Here is a 14,521-nt window from a genome sequence, read left to right on the forward strand (position 1 = left end):
ATTGGAGGACAGAGACCCAGGGAGGTGAAAGGTTGGGAGAAAGGAAAGAAAGACTTAAACTCTGTTTCCTTTGTTTTCCAGAACCCCATTTGATTCTCTGTGACATTTCCCAGTTCCCCCCGCTGCCCTGATACTGGCTGGGGAGAAGGGACAGACCCTGGTTACCAGCTCTCACTCACCATGGGGAGCCCCCACTGTTCCCAGGCCCCAGAGATGGTTTGTACTGAGAGATGCTTTGTACTATTCAGTATTACTTAGAGCTAGAGAGAAATACCTGTCAAAGAAAAAGTTTCTTTTTACTCATTGAATTCCTAAGAACAAAGGGGTTCTGTACAACAGAAAGGAGAATTTAACCAGCTAATTGCTTGTTCACATTATATGAAATCATGAGTTGTGCAATTACAGGAATTTGGTAAGAATCAGGAGGGAAGTGATGAATGTCATATCTTGCAACACTTCCGACAGTATGACAGTTCCCCAAAACACAAGCAGTAAGGGAGACAGCCCTATTTATAGCCATACAATCATTTAAAACACCAGTCTTTTTATCTTCTCGGATCTGGAAGGCTATGACACAAAATTAAACAAGATAAAGATGTTTTGAAATAGAAGGTAGGTCCATCTTCATCTTTCCATCTATTTTGTTTGCTGAGGTATTCAATGAGACTCCAAGTCCAGGGCTGGAGGGGTGACGTCTCAGGCAAAATCTAAAAAGTTGTCAGAGGAATACATTGAGCTAAGTTGAATGAAGGTTTTTTTTTGCAAATAAAGTGCTGCCTGCTAAGAAATATCCTAGCCACAATTTTCATTTGCTTACTGGGATTGATACTGAATTTGTCAGAATTAAATATTAATCCTAGATCCACTTTAATGCATATATGCAAAAATATCCTTGAAAGTATATGAACTTTCATCAAACTTAGCATGTTCACCACTGATGAATCAATTTTGCTGTGATCCATTTTGGTATTTTCTGTTTGCAGCTGTTTACCCCTCTGCTTGATGTCTATTCATCCTAACTTTTGTATATGGCAGATAGATAAATTAGACCCTAAGAGAGCAGTCACCAAATGTAGGTATGTAACATTTATGCAGTGGTCCCCAGATCACCAGCTTTCTAAATCATTACACAGAATGTTTTGTTACAGAAAAGTACAACTTCTTTAACTTTGTTGCTGTTTATTTGAACATTTCTCTGACTGTTTGGGAAGTCTATTGAATTTTTCCTCCTACCAAAACTGAGAGGTGGTCAGACAGTGTAGAAGCAGGCATATGAGCAGATCAGACTACCTAAATTTAGGATAGAGTGGTTCACATCCACATCTTTCACCTTCATCATGTTTCACTGTTTTCTGTCTCCAAGGAGGAAGATATGGTTGCTCCTCTTGCCCTCATCTTCATGACTCAGTGGATGTTGCTGATCACTCAGTTGTGTGTTGGCTGGCACTGCACAGACTGTGAGTAGAACACTTTCATGGGGCAGCTCACTGAACGGGAGTGTAATGTGCTTCTTACTATGAGTAGTTGTGCTTAAATTGCTTTCTGTCTTACATGTTGTGGGTAGTAACCACTACACCCAAAAATCAGTGAATCTGCACCTTACTGGTCCTACTATGTGATACTTGCAGCAGAGATGCCAGACTCACCATTATAAATTTGATGCTCAATCAGTGGAAAATGTAACTGAGTTGGATAAGCAGCATGAATTTTACTGAGGACCGATGTTTAGTGACTGCAGGAGATTTTATCAAGACTATAATGGTGACACCATGCTGATTATCTCTAATCACTTTTGTCTCCTATATGATCCAACATAACTTCTAGGAGGATCGGTTGCATGACTTTACCAAGCATGGAGGTGAGACTTGCTGGTTAGTAGCTCCCATGATCCTCTTTATGACCCCTTGAAATGGGTGCAATATTCTCTTTTATCTGGTCACCAGTACTTTGCCTGACTGCCATGACTTTTTAAAGGTTGGAGAGGGTCTTGGGCGACATGCTTTAGCATGTGGTGTCCCTGCCCATGGCAGGGGGTTTGGAACTAGGTGATCTTAAAATCCTTTCCAAACGTAGCTATTCTATGATTCTGGGATGGAATAACAACATCATAAAATATGATGATGATTGGCAACAACCACCAATATGATTGGCAACACTAGCCAATTCCTTGGGGCCCTAAGATGCATGTTCTTTGTATCCCAGGGATTTATGTATACTCAGATTCTTCAGGTGGTCTTAAACCTGATCCTCTTTTATGAAGGAAGAGACTTCATTTCCCTAGTCGCTGCCTTGAGTAATGTTCAGGTACTTGAGATGTGTGGGAAAAGTGATTTCTGGTGAACAATGAGTCACAAATTTGTTGAATTTCTCAGCCTTCTCCATGTAAGTTGTCACTAGACTAGTTCTCCTGTCTTATTTACCAGGGGCAGAACACTTTCTTTAATCTTTTATTTTTGACCAACATACCTGTAAAATCCTTTATTATTAATTTTTACATTCCTTGCCAAATTCAGTTTAAATTCAGATCCAAACTTTCAGTAGCAGACAGGAGATCTAGAACTCAGATCTTGTATAAATGGGTTACTTGAGAAGTGCCATGACTTTATGAAAAGTCAGCTTCTGGTTCTGATTTAGTCTGTTTTCAGTGCTTATGCAGAGAAGAGAGCAAACCAAGTAATTCCTGTTTTGCAGCTACTGTGTTTTTAAAGCAAATTCACCATCCTCTACAAGCTGCACAGATACTTCAAAGCAAGCCATGATTTTTTCCTCTTGGAATTACACTTTTCCCTGTACATGTGTTACTCTGGCTTTAGCTAAATTTTCTTCCTCTGCAGCTCAAAGCTGGCTCTATCCATTTGGCCAATACTGTAAATCTGATTGGGTAGGTAATCTCCAAAATAAAGTTTTTCAGGAACAGGAACTATAAAAGGAAGGTATTGGTTTTGACATTTGTATTTTACATGAATACAAAAGGGGTGATTTATGCTACACTACTGTGTCAAATAACATGACAATATTTTGCTAGAAAAAATAGATTCCTACAACTAGCTCAACAATTTTGCAGTCCTCTGTTGCCATCTTTTCAATTGCCAATTCTCTTTTAATTCTTTGTGCTAATATTTTACTGACTGCATTTGATGTCTTCAAAATCCAAGTGAAACGGGTTAGTGCCCGTAGCTTTGAAATTCTTCACAGAGAAATCTGTCACATCTTGAATTTTGTCATGGTGTAACTCATGGTGTAGTGCCCAACAGTTTGCAGTGTCCTATTCACTATAATGAAAGGTCTGAGAAAGTTTAGTCCTCTTTGTATAAGAGGGGTGTCATGGGTTCAGCAGTAGCTCATGCTCTGCCAGTGACAAGGGGTAACATATATGAGGCTGTAAAGAGAATGAGGTACAGATCTGCTCATTCAAGCAACATCCAAAATGGAACTACTTCCTCTCTCACCAAGCTCAAAGTGTTGGCTGATTCCTTATAAAAGGATAGATAAATTGTCCTTCCTTTTAAAAGGTATGTTTAGTCTCCCTACTGGGTTTTCTTGGGCATAGGGTAAGGAGTAAATTGTTTGTTACTAGGAGAAGATTCCTCATATTAAACCCCGGTGGAAGAAGGTATTGCTGCAGAGCACAAACACCTCACAAGTTTGCATCGGTACCTACCCTGAGTCTTGAAAAACTTCACAACTCTGTCCTTGGGTTTCTCTCCTTCCCTGGAGTCAGTAGGAAAGCTCCTCATGCTCTTCACTTATGTGATAGGGTGCTGAAGAAAAACTAGAAATGCTGTGGCAGGGTTCTGAAGGATGAGAGGCTAATTATTCGCTTTGTGGCATCGTGGAGTCAGTGTCTCCTTTTGAATAGGAGCAATTCAAAGCACAGGGGTAGCCAATTTAGGTGTCAGCCTGTAGTAGTGTCGGCTTCCCTAAGACTTATTTTATCAGATGCAGCTATGTTCATATCCTTGGAGACTTTATCCATGACAAATTCTTCACTGAATCTGTTAGTGTAAATACCTTCTATGTCACTCCCTTAAAATTAAGCAGATCACTCCTGACCCAATCAGAAATCAGTTGGAGCTGCACGTATGCCAAGATCCTCCAGCTTGGAGCAGCCACATGATTTTTACTCACCATGGATATTCTGTTTCTGTAGGCATAAATGGATCAGCCATTGAAAACTTCTCCTGTGTAATTTATAACATTTCCTTCATGAACTGCACTTGGCAGGCAGGCAAGGATGCACCAGGAGATACCCAGTATTTTCTCTACTGGCAGAACTCCAGGTAAGTAGGTCTGCTTGGGCCTAAGGAAGTCTGAATTCTCATTCAACACATCACATTGCCCATGTTTATCTAAAATACTTTGCTGTATATAGATATGACGATGTGAAGGAATGTGAGCTTTACATTAAGGATGAAAATGGCAGAAATACAGGATGTAGATTCCAAAATGTTAGGATAGAGACTGAAAAGGCTTACTTCCTTGTGAACGGCTCTAGCAAAGACTCCCTGATCCAGTTCTATGATGTGTACATTCAACTGTATAAAATTGGTAAGTAAATAATTTATTTACGCTTTATTTTCATTAGTGTATGAGGGTGGTAGCGCATTTTAGCCTGAGAGAGAACCAAATACCCTGTCTCACCTAGAGCTGAAAGTGAGAGATTGTGGCCTCTTCAAGAAAACCTATTCCCCAGGCAACAGAGCACTGAGGGAAATAAGCAAGAAAGCTTTACGGTTGCAGCCTGCCTCAGATTCTTTAGCTATCAATGCTTATTGGTTTTAGTTTTAGCAAGGTCCACAGGACTTCAGAGATTGTACTTCTCCTGCCATACCTTCAATGGTGGCCAAAAACCTTTCAACAGAGCAGATTGGTCAGGAGAAGTTTATCTGAACAGTGATTTCTGTTTCTCATTGCCAGTGGGGATGGCACACACCAGCACCATACCCTTGGTTAAAGAATTTAATATGCATAGAAAATATCCCAGATTTTCATATGCTCTTTCACATGTGGTGCTCTACTTGGAAACATCCTATGTAATTATTTTTACTGTGGCAAATCCTTTGCAGAAAAGTCACGCTGTTTTTGGTACTGTCTCAAAAAACTGGGCAAACAAGTCTACATTCTATGAGGAGAACCAATTGAGCTATGTCTCTGTAAGCTCCTGAGTCATGTTGCCTGGCTTAGTCCCCATTTCTACTGGTGCTGAGGACAGGGTTTGAAGATCTACAGTCTTTCACTTATTTCTACGAGATTTCCTAAGAAAAATGGATACAAATCAATATTTTAATATAAGTGTTACTTGCAATTGTACTCTCTTTTATCAAAGCAAAAAAGAGAACAAGTTATTTTAATTATTTGAATTCCTGGTTATATAATTTCAGAAAAGCTCATGCCTCCAGAAAATATCACTGTCAACTGTGATGAAATTAAAAGCAATTGCATTATTCAATGGCAACGACCCCAAATAAGTCATTCTAACAAAGACAAGTGTTTTAAATATAAAATTGACATAAAGTATAAGGTAAGAGAAATTTCTTTACATTTAACATTAATCCATACATTTACCAAAGCACACAGGTGAAAAGAAAATTAGTCTCTCTTGTGCAGTGTAGCCTTCCTGATATGTCGCACCACATTCCTTTGGGGTTGTACCTTTAAGGCACCTTTTTATGCTATACTACCCCAGTTTTGTATCCCTGTACCCCTGAGTGAGATATTGCTGGAGATACACTGGATGACTGTGACTGTGTGGGGCTAAGAATAATCAAGACTTGAACATATCACTGCTTTGGCTGTTTCAAAACTAAGAAAATGCATTTATTTCACCAAGACCTGTTGTAGGTGTCTTGGAGGCCTTCCTGTGGTGACCTCTGTGAAAAGGTAAAGTGGGGATAAAATTACTGAATAGAGGAATGTGCATTCACTTAACAAGTAAAATTTGATGGAGGTGAATGAATCTTTTCTATATATGAAATGTAAATAGCTTATCCAGATGTCATATGTAAGCAACACACCCATTGGTCCAAAAGTTGAAGCTGTATAATGTTAATTAAAAGGAAAATAAATGTGAGAGAAAGCAGAAAGGTGGTGTGAATAAACATAGGTTACTGAGGGAGTGATTTAAGCTACTGAAAGTCAATTTCAGACCTTGGCTTTCCAAGTCTTTTCACAGAGATAGGGAAGGAGTGAGATTGCTGTGCTGTGCTGCTAAAGGAATAAACTGTGGCAGAATTGCGGCAAATGACCACAGGGTGGCAGTCGATGACTACAAAGGAAAACCTGCCTGTTACATAATCAAGTTTGGCCATTTAGTGGCTCAGTGAAGGCATTCCCTAGATTTCTGCTATTTGGAATTTAGTCTGGCTCGGGCTTGCTATTTCATAACAATATACATAACACCATGAATAACAGAAATCCAATCACATTTTGCATGTCTGACACTGATAAACTGAATTTGCTGAGATTCTCGGTTTCTTCTTCAGCCATGTTTTAGGTTAAGGCTTTATAGATTAGTATATCTGGGAAACCTGAAGGCTAACCTTTCCATTGAAAATGGAACTAAACAGGCATCAAATACCTCTGTCTTCTCCACATCTCTTGTCACTAGGTTCCCCAACTCAGTGAGCTATATTCTCCTTAATGTCCTTTATGCTTCCAGTGCACTCATAAAAACCTTTCTTGTATTCACTTCCCTCACTAGCCTCAACTCCAGCTGAGCTTTGGCTTACCCAATTCCATTCCTGCATGTGCAGGCGATGTCTTTGTATTCCTCCCAGATCCCTTCTCTTCTATCTTCTGCATACTTCCTTTCTGTCTCTGAGCTCAGACTCAACCTTTGTGCCCTGCCATGCTCACCTGGCACTCTTGCTCCATTTTCTGCACACTGGAATGGACTGCTTTTGTGGTCTGAGAAGGCTGTCCTTGTAGATCAACCACTAACTTTGCACTCGAGGCCAGGGCAGTTTCCCTTGATTACAAGAAAAGCCTGTGACTAGGAGGCTTTCCCAAGCTGCCTGAAGAGGATCTCATCTTTTTCTTGACTGGGAGATCTGGAACAAACAACACACCTGTTCTTGTCTGCCCTTTGACACCTGGTCACAGGATGTCTTCCTGGTTCATCATTTGTCTCAAGACAGAACCCTGCATATTAAAGTAACTCCTTTACATGAAGCACAAGAACCAGGTTAGCAAGGCTGTTTGCAAGGATGCTCACAACCCACTTGGTAGGGTGCATCCCATACATGCTGAGCAGCCCCTGTTTCTCGAAAAGGGTCCCAAGGCTGAAGAAGCCAAAGTCCTGCCTGTGACACCAGGCACTCAGACAGGTGTTGAACTGCTGGATGACTGCAATTCTACTCAAGCCTTTTCCTCTCATGGGAGGGACTGAGGAGACACCATCTGGGCTTCCTGTCCTTCACTGTCCCCTCCAGTGGTTACCCCTGGCCACATCACTGATGACCACACAGAAGAGCAGGATGGGGTAATAGTTTAATTGCCGGACAAGTCTGGAAGTTCTTCTGCATCATCCTGGATCCTGGCACACAACAAGCAACAGGCCTTCTTCAGGTCAGGAAGTTGGTGCCATCACCCCCTGCAGAAATGAGTCTCTTTCATCTATCATACATATTTTCTCCTTCATTTTCTAAAATGCAGTACCCTTTAACACATCTCTTCTTCCAAAATTCTCAAAGAAACAGCTGTCCTTCTGGGGCTGCACTTCGGAAGCCTTCCATGACCTCACTGTTTTAATTTCTCATAGATTACTACAAACACAAGAAAAGGGAGACCCGTAGTGTTGCACTTTCCCCTAGATTGATCCCTGTGCTTAAGCTAGTTTTTTTTTACAGATTCTAGAAGCTGTCCTGTACAGCAGCATGCCTTGCAAAAAAAGTGTTCAGGTGGCACATGAGCATGCATGCAATTATTTGATAAAAGAGTTTAGATTAATTTCATTTTGGTTTCAAATGGAGTAATACAAAATATTAAATAAAATATGTAGCTCTAGCAGACTAATGTGATGATATATTCTACAGCTATTAGTTCTGTGTAGTCACCACATTTTGTAGTAGTCATTATGGCTACTCAGAAGGGATAGAGTGAATTTTTATTCTATCAGAAATGTAATTGGAGGGCAGCCTAAAATATCCCTGAATCCATGTCAATCCTAAGTATTTTCATCTGATGGGAAGTTATTTTACATAGCATTTGCAGCTAAATATAGTGACATTTGTTGTAAAATATAAACATTAGATATAAACTAAAAGGTTTATTTACAGATTTCTACCTTTTTCTTTTCAAGAATAAAGTCAGAGTTTCATTCAGGTCTGGTTTGCTTGGTGTTTCAGTTTACTCACCAATCTGAAATAAAATTTACTTCTCACCTCTGGTGGTCAAGAAAACAAATACTAATACTTTCTCACAGAAGAATTAGTTACAATATGAACTTGGATTTCTAGGCAAATTGTAAATCAGATAATAAATGTTAGATAAATTATTAGTTCTTACTAACAACCTGTCAACTAGATGAGAAAGAGTAATACAGAAAAAGGGGACTGTAGATAAAGATGGCTTATTATCTAAACACAAAACTAATTTTTTTTCTCCACTTACAGGATAATCCTGAGGGAAAAACCATCTATATTTCTATACAAGTAGGTTTGCTTGTTCTATGAATCAGCAACATGTGTTAATTTCATAGTGCAAAAAATAAATGGCTCTCAAATGCCTTTAAATCATCATGTGTCCAATGTCCTGTGCTTTATGGGATCTTTATAGATTTCATGAATGTGTCAAACTTTAAATCATCATGATATATGTCATTTGTTATATACTCAAGGGCAGAACTTTATTACTATTCTGCAAGTATTTTGAAAAACTTTCCATCTCACATTACATTTGCCACTCTCCTCCTCAGATATTTGGAACAGAATTTGAAGTTACACATCAGTGACAGCAGAGAAAAGACATACAGTGAAAACACCTCTTAGACATTTAATTTTGTTTATAAAAAAAACAAAGACCACAAAAGCCCTTTGGAATGGAGGCCACCCTCCAGATATGCTGCACCTCCTTCCAATCAGTGCAACTGTGTGCAGTTCTGGTGTCCTCAACATAGAAAGGACATGGTACTGTCAGAACAAGTCCAGAGGAGGGCCACGAGGATGATCAGGGGACTGGAGCAACTCCCATATGAAGACAGGCTGAGAAAGTTGGGGCTGTTCAGCCTGGAGAAGAGAAGGCTGCGTGGAGACCTCATAGCAGCCTTCCAGTATCTGAAGGGGGCCTGCAGGGATGCTGGGGAGGGACTATTCATTAGGGACTGTAGTGATAGGACAAGGGGTAATGGGTTGAAACTTAAACAGCTGAGGTTTAGACTGGATCTAAGGAAGAAATTCTTTACTGTTAGGGTGGTGAGGTACTGGAATGGGTTCCCCAGGGAGGTACTGAATGCTCCATCCCTGGCAGTGTTCAAGACCAGGCTGGATGAAGCCTTGGGTGATATGTTTTAGTGTGAGGTGTCCCTGCCCATGGCAGGGGGGTTGGAACTGGATGATCTTAAGGTCCTTTCCAATCCTAATTATTCTATGATTCTATGATTCTAACTTGCACATCCCACCTCTATTCTAGTAACACCAGCTACAGCAGTCTTGTACTTATTTTACAGGTTTGGCTAGAAGGTTATGCTTTTCCTAAAAAGTCATAGTGCAAAGACTGAGGAAAGTGAGGTGTACACAGACAATTTATTCCTCAATTCTGTCTCCTCAGTTCTAACAGTGTTGAAATAAGACAGCTCAAGATATTTTTCTGCCTCTGTCAATGTGCTGAGGGAAATCACCAGTACATCACATATATCGTTAGAAATTAAAAGACATAGTGTAAAATAAAAATCCTGAGTGACAGGTTATTTTTAGGATACACAGATGTGTACATATTATGTACATAACAGATATTAACATGTATTTTTTTGCTCAGGAGCAGCAGTCTACTTTACAAAACAATGCCCTCACAGCTTCATGGAAGATTCCTGGGTAAATGGCACTTGCATATTATCAACACCTAGACACGACACAAAATAAAACACAGCTTTGTTTTGTTTTTAGGAAGGGGGAAATAATCACACGTTTCAAAGATACAACACAGGAAAGAAGTATCTCTTGCAAATGAGGGCAGCTGGCAGTGTCTGCTTTGTGAGCCCAGCCTGGGGGGAGTGGAGTGCACCTGTAGAGTTTGGTAAGAACAAATCCATGCCTTGGGCTACTTGTCCCTCAGTGATGTTTTGTCCACTTCACATGCTGATGTGCACCTACAGACACACAGATATGTAAAGGATTGGCAAATATTTTGTTTCACTCCACACTGCAGAGAAGAGGAGGAAGAGACTTAATAAACCCCCTAGCACTCTAACATTGGAAAAAAAATATAGAAAGTTACACATTTGTCACTGATGTGCTGTCGTGGTTTAAGTACCACTACCAAGTACCATGCAGCTGCTTGCTGCTACCCAGTCCTGCTTATTGCATGGGATGGACAAATAGGCTCCACGTTAATCCTTCCCAGCAGACTTTACTGCAAAGGTGCTAAATTAAAGAGTTGATCTTTATATCAACATTTACCCATCAGTCACCAGAGTAGATGTTTGACACAGCTGTGCATCTGCTCCTCTTTATCAATGATAATACTTTATGACTATTTGCCTTTCAGGAAATGAAGAACTTACTTCTTCAGTATGGATCTTACTTGTGGTAGCAGTTGGGACACTTTTAGTGGCAATTGTCACAGTTTTATTCTGCAAAAGGTAAACAATTTATGCATTTATTTTGTGTAGGTGTATGAAACATGTGCAGTTCTTAAACAAATAAGGAGAGGTGTCTCAGTATTATAGATACAACTTTTTCACTCACACTGTACTAGAAATCAATCCAAAGGAGTGATTCTGAGACAAGCATGATAATGGTGATGCCCAAAGTCCCTCCCTGTCTGATCCATACAAGTTTTTTCTCGACCTCTTCTACCAACATGGCAAGGAGACCAATAATATGCAATTATATGTTCGGTTACCAGTAAAGATTTTGCAACATTCGCTAGTATTGTCCTGGTAAATTTAATGCATCTGAAAGCACACAAGCTAAGCAGCTTGCTTCTTTAAATAGAACAAGTGGAACAGAAAGAAAAAGGATATTCTTCTGCATCATACACTTTGTATAGAAATACACAATAATTCAGAGAAGATACTGTTCTTCCAACTTGTGAAAATTTTAGCAGCCCCTTTCACTGGTTGTAGTGACTTAAAGAGCAGGACAAACTCATTTTCCTTTCAAAGAAAATAACTATAGTAAATCTTTAACCAAAAATTAAACTATTACTACCAAAATTATTGTTTTCTTGATATGTGTTCATTCTGTACTGAGATAATGTGGGTTTTTTATTTCTCTTCTGTGCTAGAAGAGAAAGTTAAAAGCTGGTTCAAGGGTGCAATGCTTTTGACACAACCATTACTTATTTTTAACTTTCTACTCTATCTCTTTTGATATTCAGGACTGGCTGCTGGAAAGCAGCATTTCCACAAGTCCCAGAGCCAAAAAATTCATTTTGTGGGCTGCCTCATAATACAGAGGTATGTTCTCTTTCTGTTTAATATTAAATGCGTAAAGTATATACAAGACTGTACTGTAGCTATTTTAAAAATTGTAAGGGACTTAACACAGAGAATAACTCTTCCTTTGCCGTGTTTTGAGGAATTACAAGAGGAAATCAGCAGGCAAATTTCTTAAGAAAAGTCAAATGCAATGCTCTTACAGAACCAGGAAGTTTCTTCTGTTCTAGTCCCATATGTGCTGGGGCTTATGCTCCCACTGGTAGGTCCAGGCAGCAGCAAGGGCTGGGTGTTTTCCCAACATGAGGCACACATATGTACAATGACACACACATAGAGGACACTAATGCAGGCAGCCACAAAGACCAGCACAGGGGCCTTTACCAGCAGCATGTCAACACCACCAGCAGTTACATAAACAGGATCACAGACATCCTGGTCCTCCTGCTCCTCTCCAGCTGAGCAGGGCTGAAGATTGCCAGTGAGAAGTGCATACACCCTCACTCTCTTCAGGTACAACAACCATAAATTTGCAAGTTCCTCACAGGTGATCTCTGTGTTTGGATCCTGGGTCACCCTATCAGGTCACCACATCTCACCTTTGGTCCCTGCAGCTCTCTCTAGTCCCAGCTTCGATGAATTTTGTTGTTTGAAGTTACACACACAAGATAGAAAGCAAGGTGACAGAAAACAGTTCAAAATAGAATTTCGTAAGGTAACAGGGCAGACTTCAGTGGTCACACATGGCATTTGACCAACATGCTGACAAGCAGCTCTATCCCAGCTGAAAACAAGATACTTTATATATAAAACTAATGTAAGTTCTTATTTTTCTTTCAGCTGACGGAGAGCAAAATTCAGGCAATAACATCTGATAAGGAAGAGATAACATTAGTTGCTGACATATTGAAATAACAAAAAAATGAGGAATTTGAAAATGTAATTCTGAGCTCAGGCAACTGTATATTCCTGTGGAAAGTCTGGAATAATGTACAGGCTTTCCTCAGTTTCTTCCTTTTCTTGGCAAAACCAGTAGTGAAGCCAAAAGAGAATGATACCTCACATGTAATTTTTTTAAATGCTCTTCTATTAATTTTAGGTTTAGCTAACTTTGACTGTTTGGGTGACTTGTCCTTTTTGTGAATATGATTGAAATATTTCAGTCAAGGAATTTTAGTTATATTTTAATTTGTTTAAAGAAAAATAATGAGTTTGTTTTATATTAAAAAGATTAAGACTGAATTTATTGAGATAAATAAATTTTTTTATAAAATTTCTGGTGCCTGAATGCCATTGTTCTACTATCAAGAATGGGCCTATTCATACTTCAAGTTTTCTTGTATCTGTTACTAAAGCTACTGGAAAATTGAGAATGGGATTGAAAACAGGCTGACAGAAAGTGGTGGCCTGTAATCAACAGGAATCTCAAAGGATGGGAATATGTCTAAAACCCTAATTGACCCTAGAGCTTACATATGTTACAGAGATCACCCACCATTTTACTTGACATCAGCTTGGAATTTACTTCTATAGGTATCCAGCTCTTTATGTTCTTACTGCTCACTTGCCTTTTTACTACTTTAATTTAGTATTGTAAAATATTGAGTGCATGACTCAGTTAATCTGTGTTCTTTTGTTCAAATAGAGGGCTTTACTATTGAGCTGAACAGTAAATTTTCAGAGCCATAGAGTCAGGACAAGGTATTGGGAAAACAGCCCAGGCTGTTGTTGAATGCACTGGCTGATCATGAGCAATTCTCCTCAAGGATCAATGCTGAGACTCACAGTTTTTAGTACTAACAGCTACTTGGACAATGGGAAGAAATGCAGCTTTGGCAAGACTGGATGACAGCAAACTGAGAGCACCACCTGATATAGTGGAGGGCAGGCCTGCCATTCAAAGGGTTCTTGATAGACTGAAGAAATGGGTTGATAGGAACCTCTTAAGCAAATGCAAAGGCAAATAGCTGAGGAAAACCATCTGCATGTATCCTAGAGAATGGCTGAATGACAGGTCTGCGGAAAAGGCTCCAAGGCTTTGGTGGGCAATCAGCTGAACACAGATCAGAAGTGCTTCCTTATGCTAATGAAAACTATCCACATACTGGGAGGAGCAGATGCAGCAGTCAAGGATTATTCAGCACTCATGAATCTGCACTTGCAGTTCTAGATTTTAGCCTGCTAGTACAAGCAAGAGATCAGTGCTGCTGGGAAAGTTCAGCATCAGGATACCAATATGATTATGGGGATCTTAAAGAACTGTATTTTTTCATCCTGGAGAACAAAAGCTAAGGAGATCTACTGAAGTGTTCCACTGCGTATAGAGAAGATGTAGTAGACTTGTCTGAGAGTTGTACAGTGTGAGAAAGAGAAGGAACAGTCACAAGCTGCAGCAAGAGAAAGCCCAATTTGATATGAGGAGAAAGAATTAGTTACAAGGGAAAGTGGTTGAACGGTCTCTGTAATGGGTGTCCAAGGCTCCACCCTTGGATATATTCAAAATGCAACTGGACAAGCAACTGGATCTGACACTGGCTCTGCTTTAAGTGAGAGATTGGACTCAACGACCTTCTGAGGTACAGTCAAACCTAAGTATTTCTTTAAATATTTCTCTAAATGGTTCTTGTCAAAGCTGGTCAGTCTTTCTAAGTCCCTGTTTTGAAACAGTCATATCTATTTTTACATCTAAAGCAACTGGGAGAGTTGAAGTCTTACTATGTAATGGTAGTTGCCTAGAGAGCTGCTACATAAAACATGCCTCTTCTGCTTCACTCAGAAGCATCTTCTTCAACATAAGGCTTTGTAAGAGCTAAGTAGTCAGTAAAGACTGTGAGGGCAGGATACAAGACGAGAGGCAAATACTCTTACCTTCTGAGGTATCTCTTAATACACTTCAGAGAGATCAGGAGTACAGCAACAAACTATTTT

The 14,521-nt window shown here is 39.7% G+C and overlaps 1 protein-coding gene across 1 annotated transcript; it reads left to right on the forward strand.

The window, feature by feature from the left end:
- Positions 1-505: 505 nt before the first annotated feature.
- Positions 506-12,721, forward strand: LOC101868548 (granulocyte-macrophage colony-stimulating factor receptor subunit alpha-like). Its single transcript, XM_031051096.2, has 10 exons — positions 506-612; positions 1,364-1,457; positions 4,151-4,280; positions 4,373-4,548; positions 5,382-5,521; positions 8,613-8,651; positions 10,101-10,230; positions 10,702-10,795; positions 11,536-11,614; positions 12,434-12,721. Exons 2-10 carry the CDS (start codon positions 1,373-1,375, stop codon positions 12,506-12,508), a joined length of 948 nt encoding a protein of 315 aa, XP_030906956.2. The 5' UTR covers positions 506-612; positions 1,364-1,372; the 3' UTR covers positions 12,509-12,721.
- Positions 12,722-14,521: the final 1,800 nt, after the last annotated feature.

The sequence above is a fragment of the Melopsittacus undulatus genome, chromosome 2 (assembly GCF_012275295.1).
Source record: "Melopsittacus undulatus isolate bMelUnd1 chromosome 2, bMelUnd1.mat.Z, whole genome shotgun sequence".
In the NCBI taxonomy this organism is placed as follows: Eukaryota; Metazoa; Chordata; class Aves; order Psittaciformes; family Psittaculidae; genus Melopsittacus; species Melopsittacus undulatus.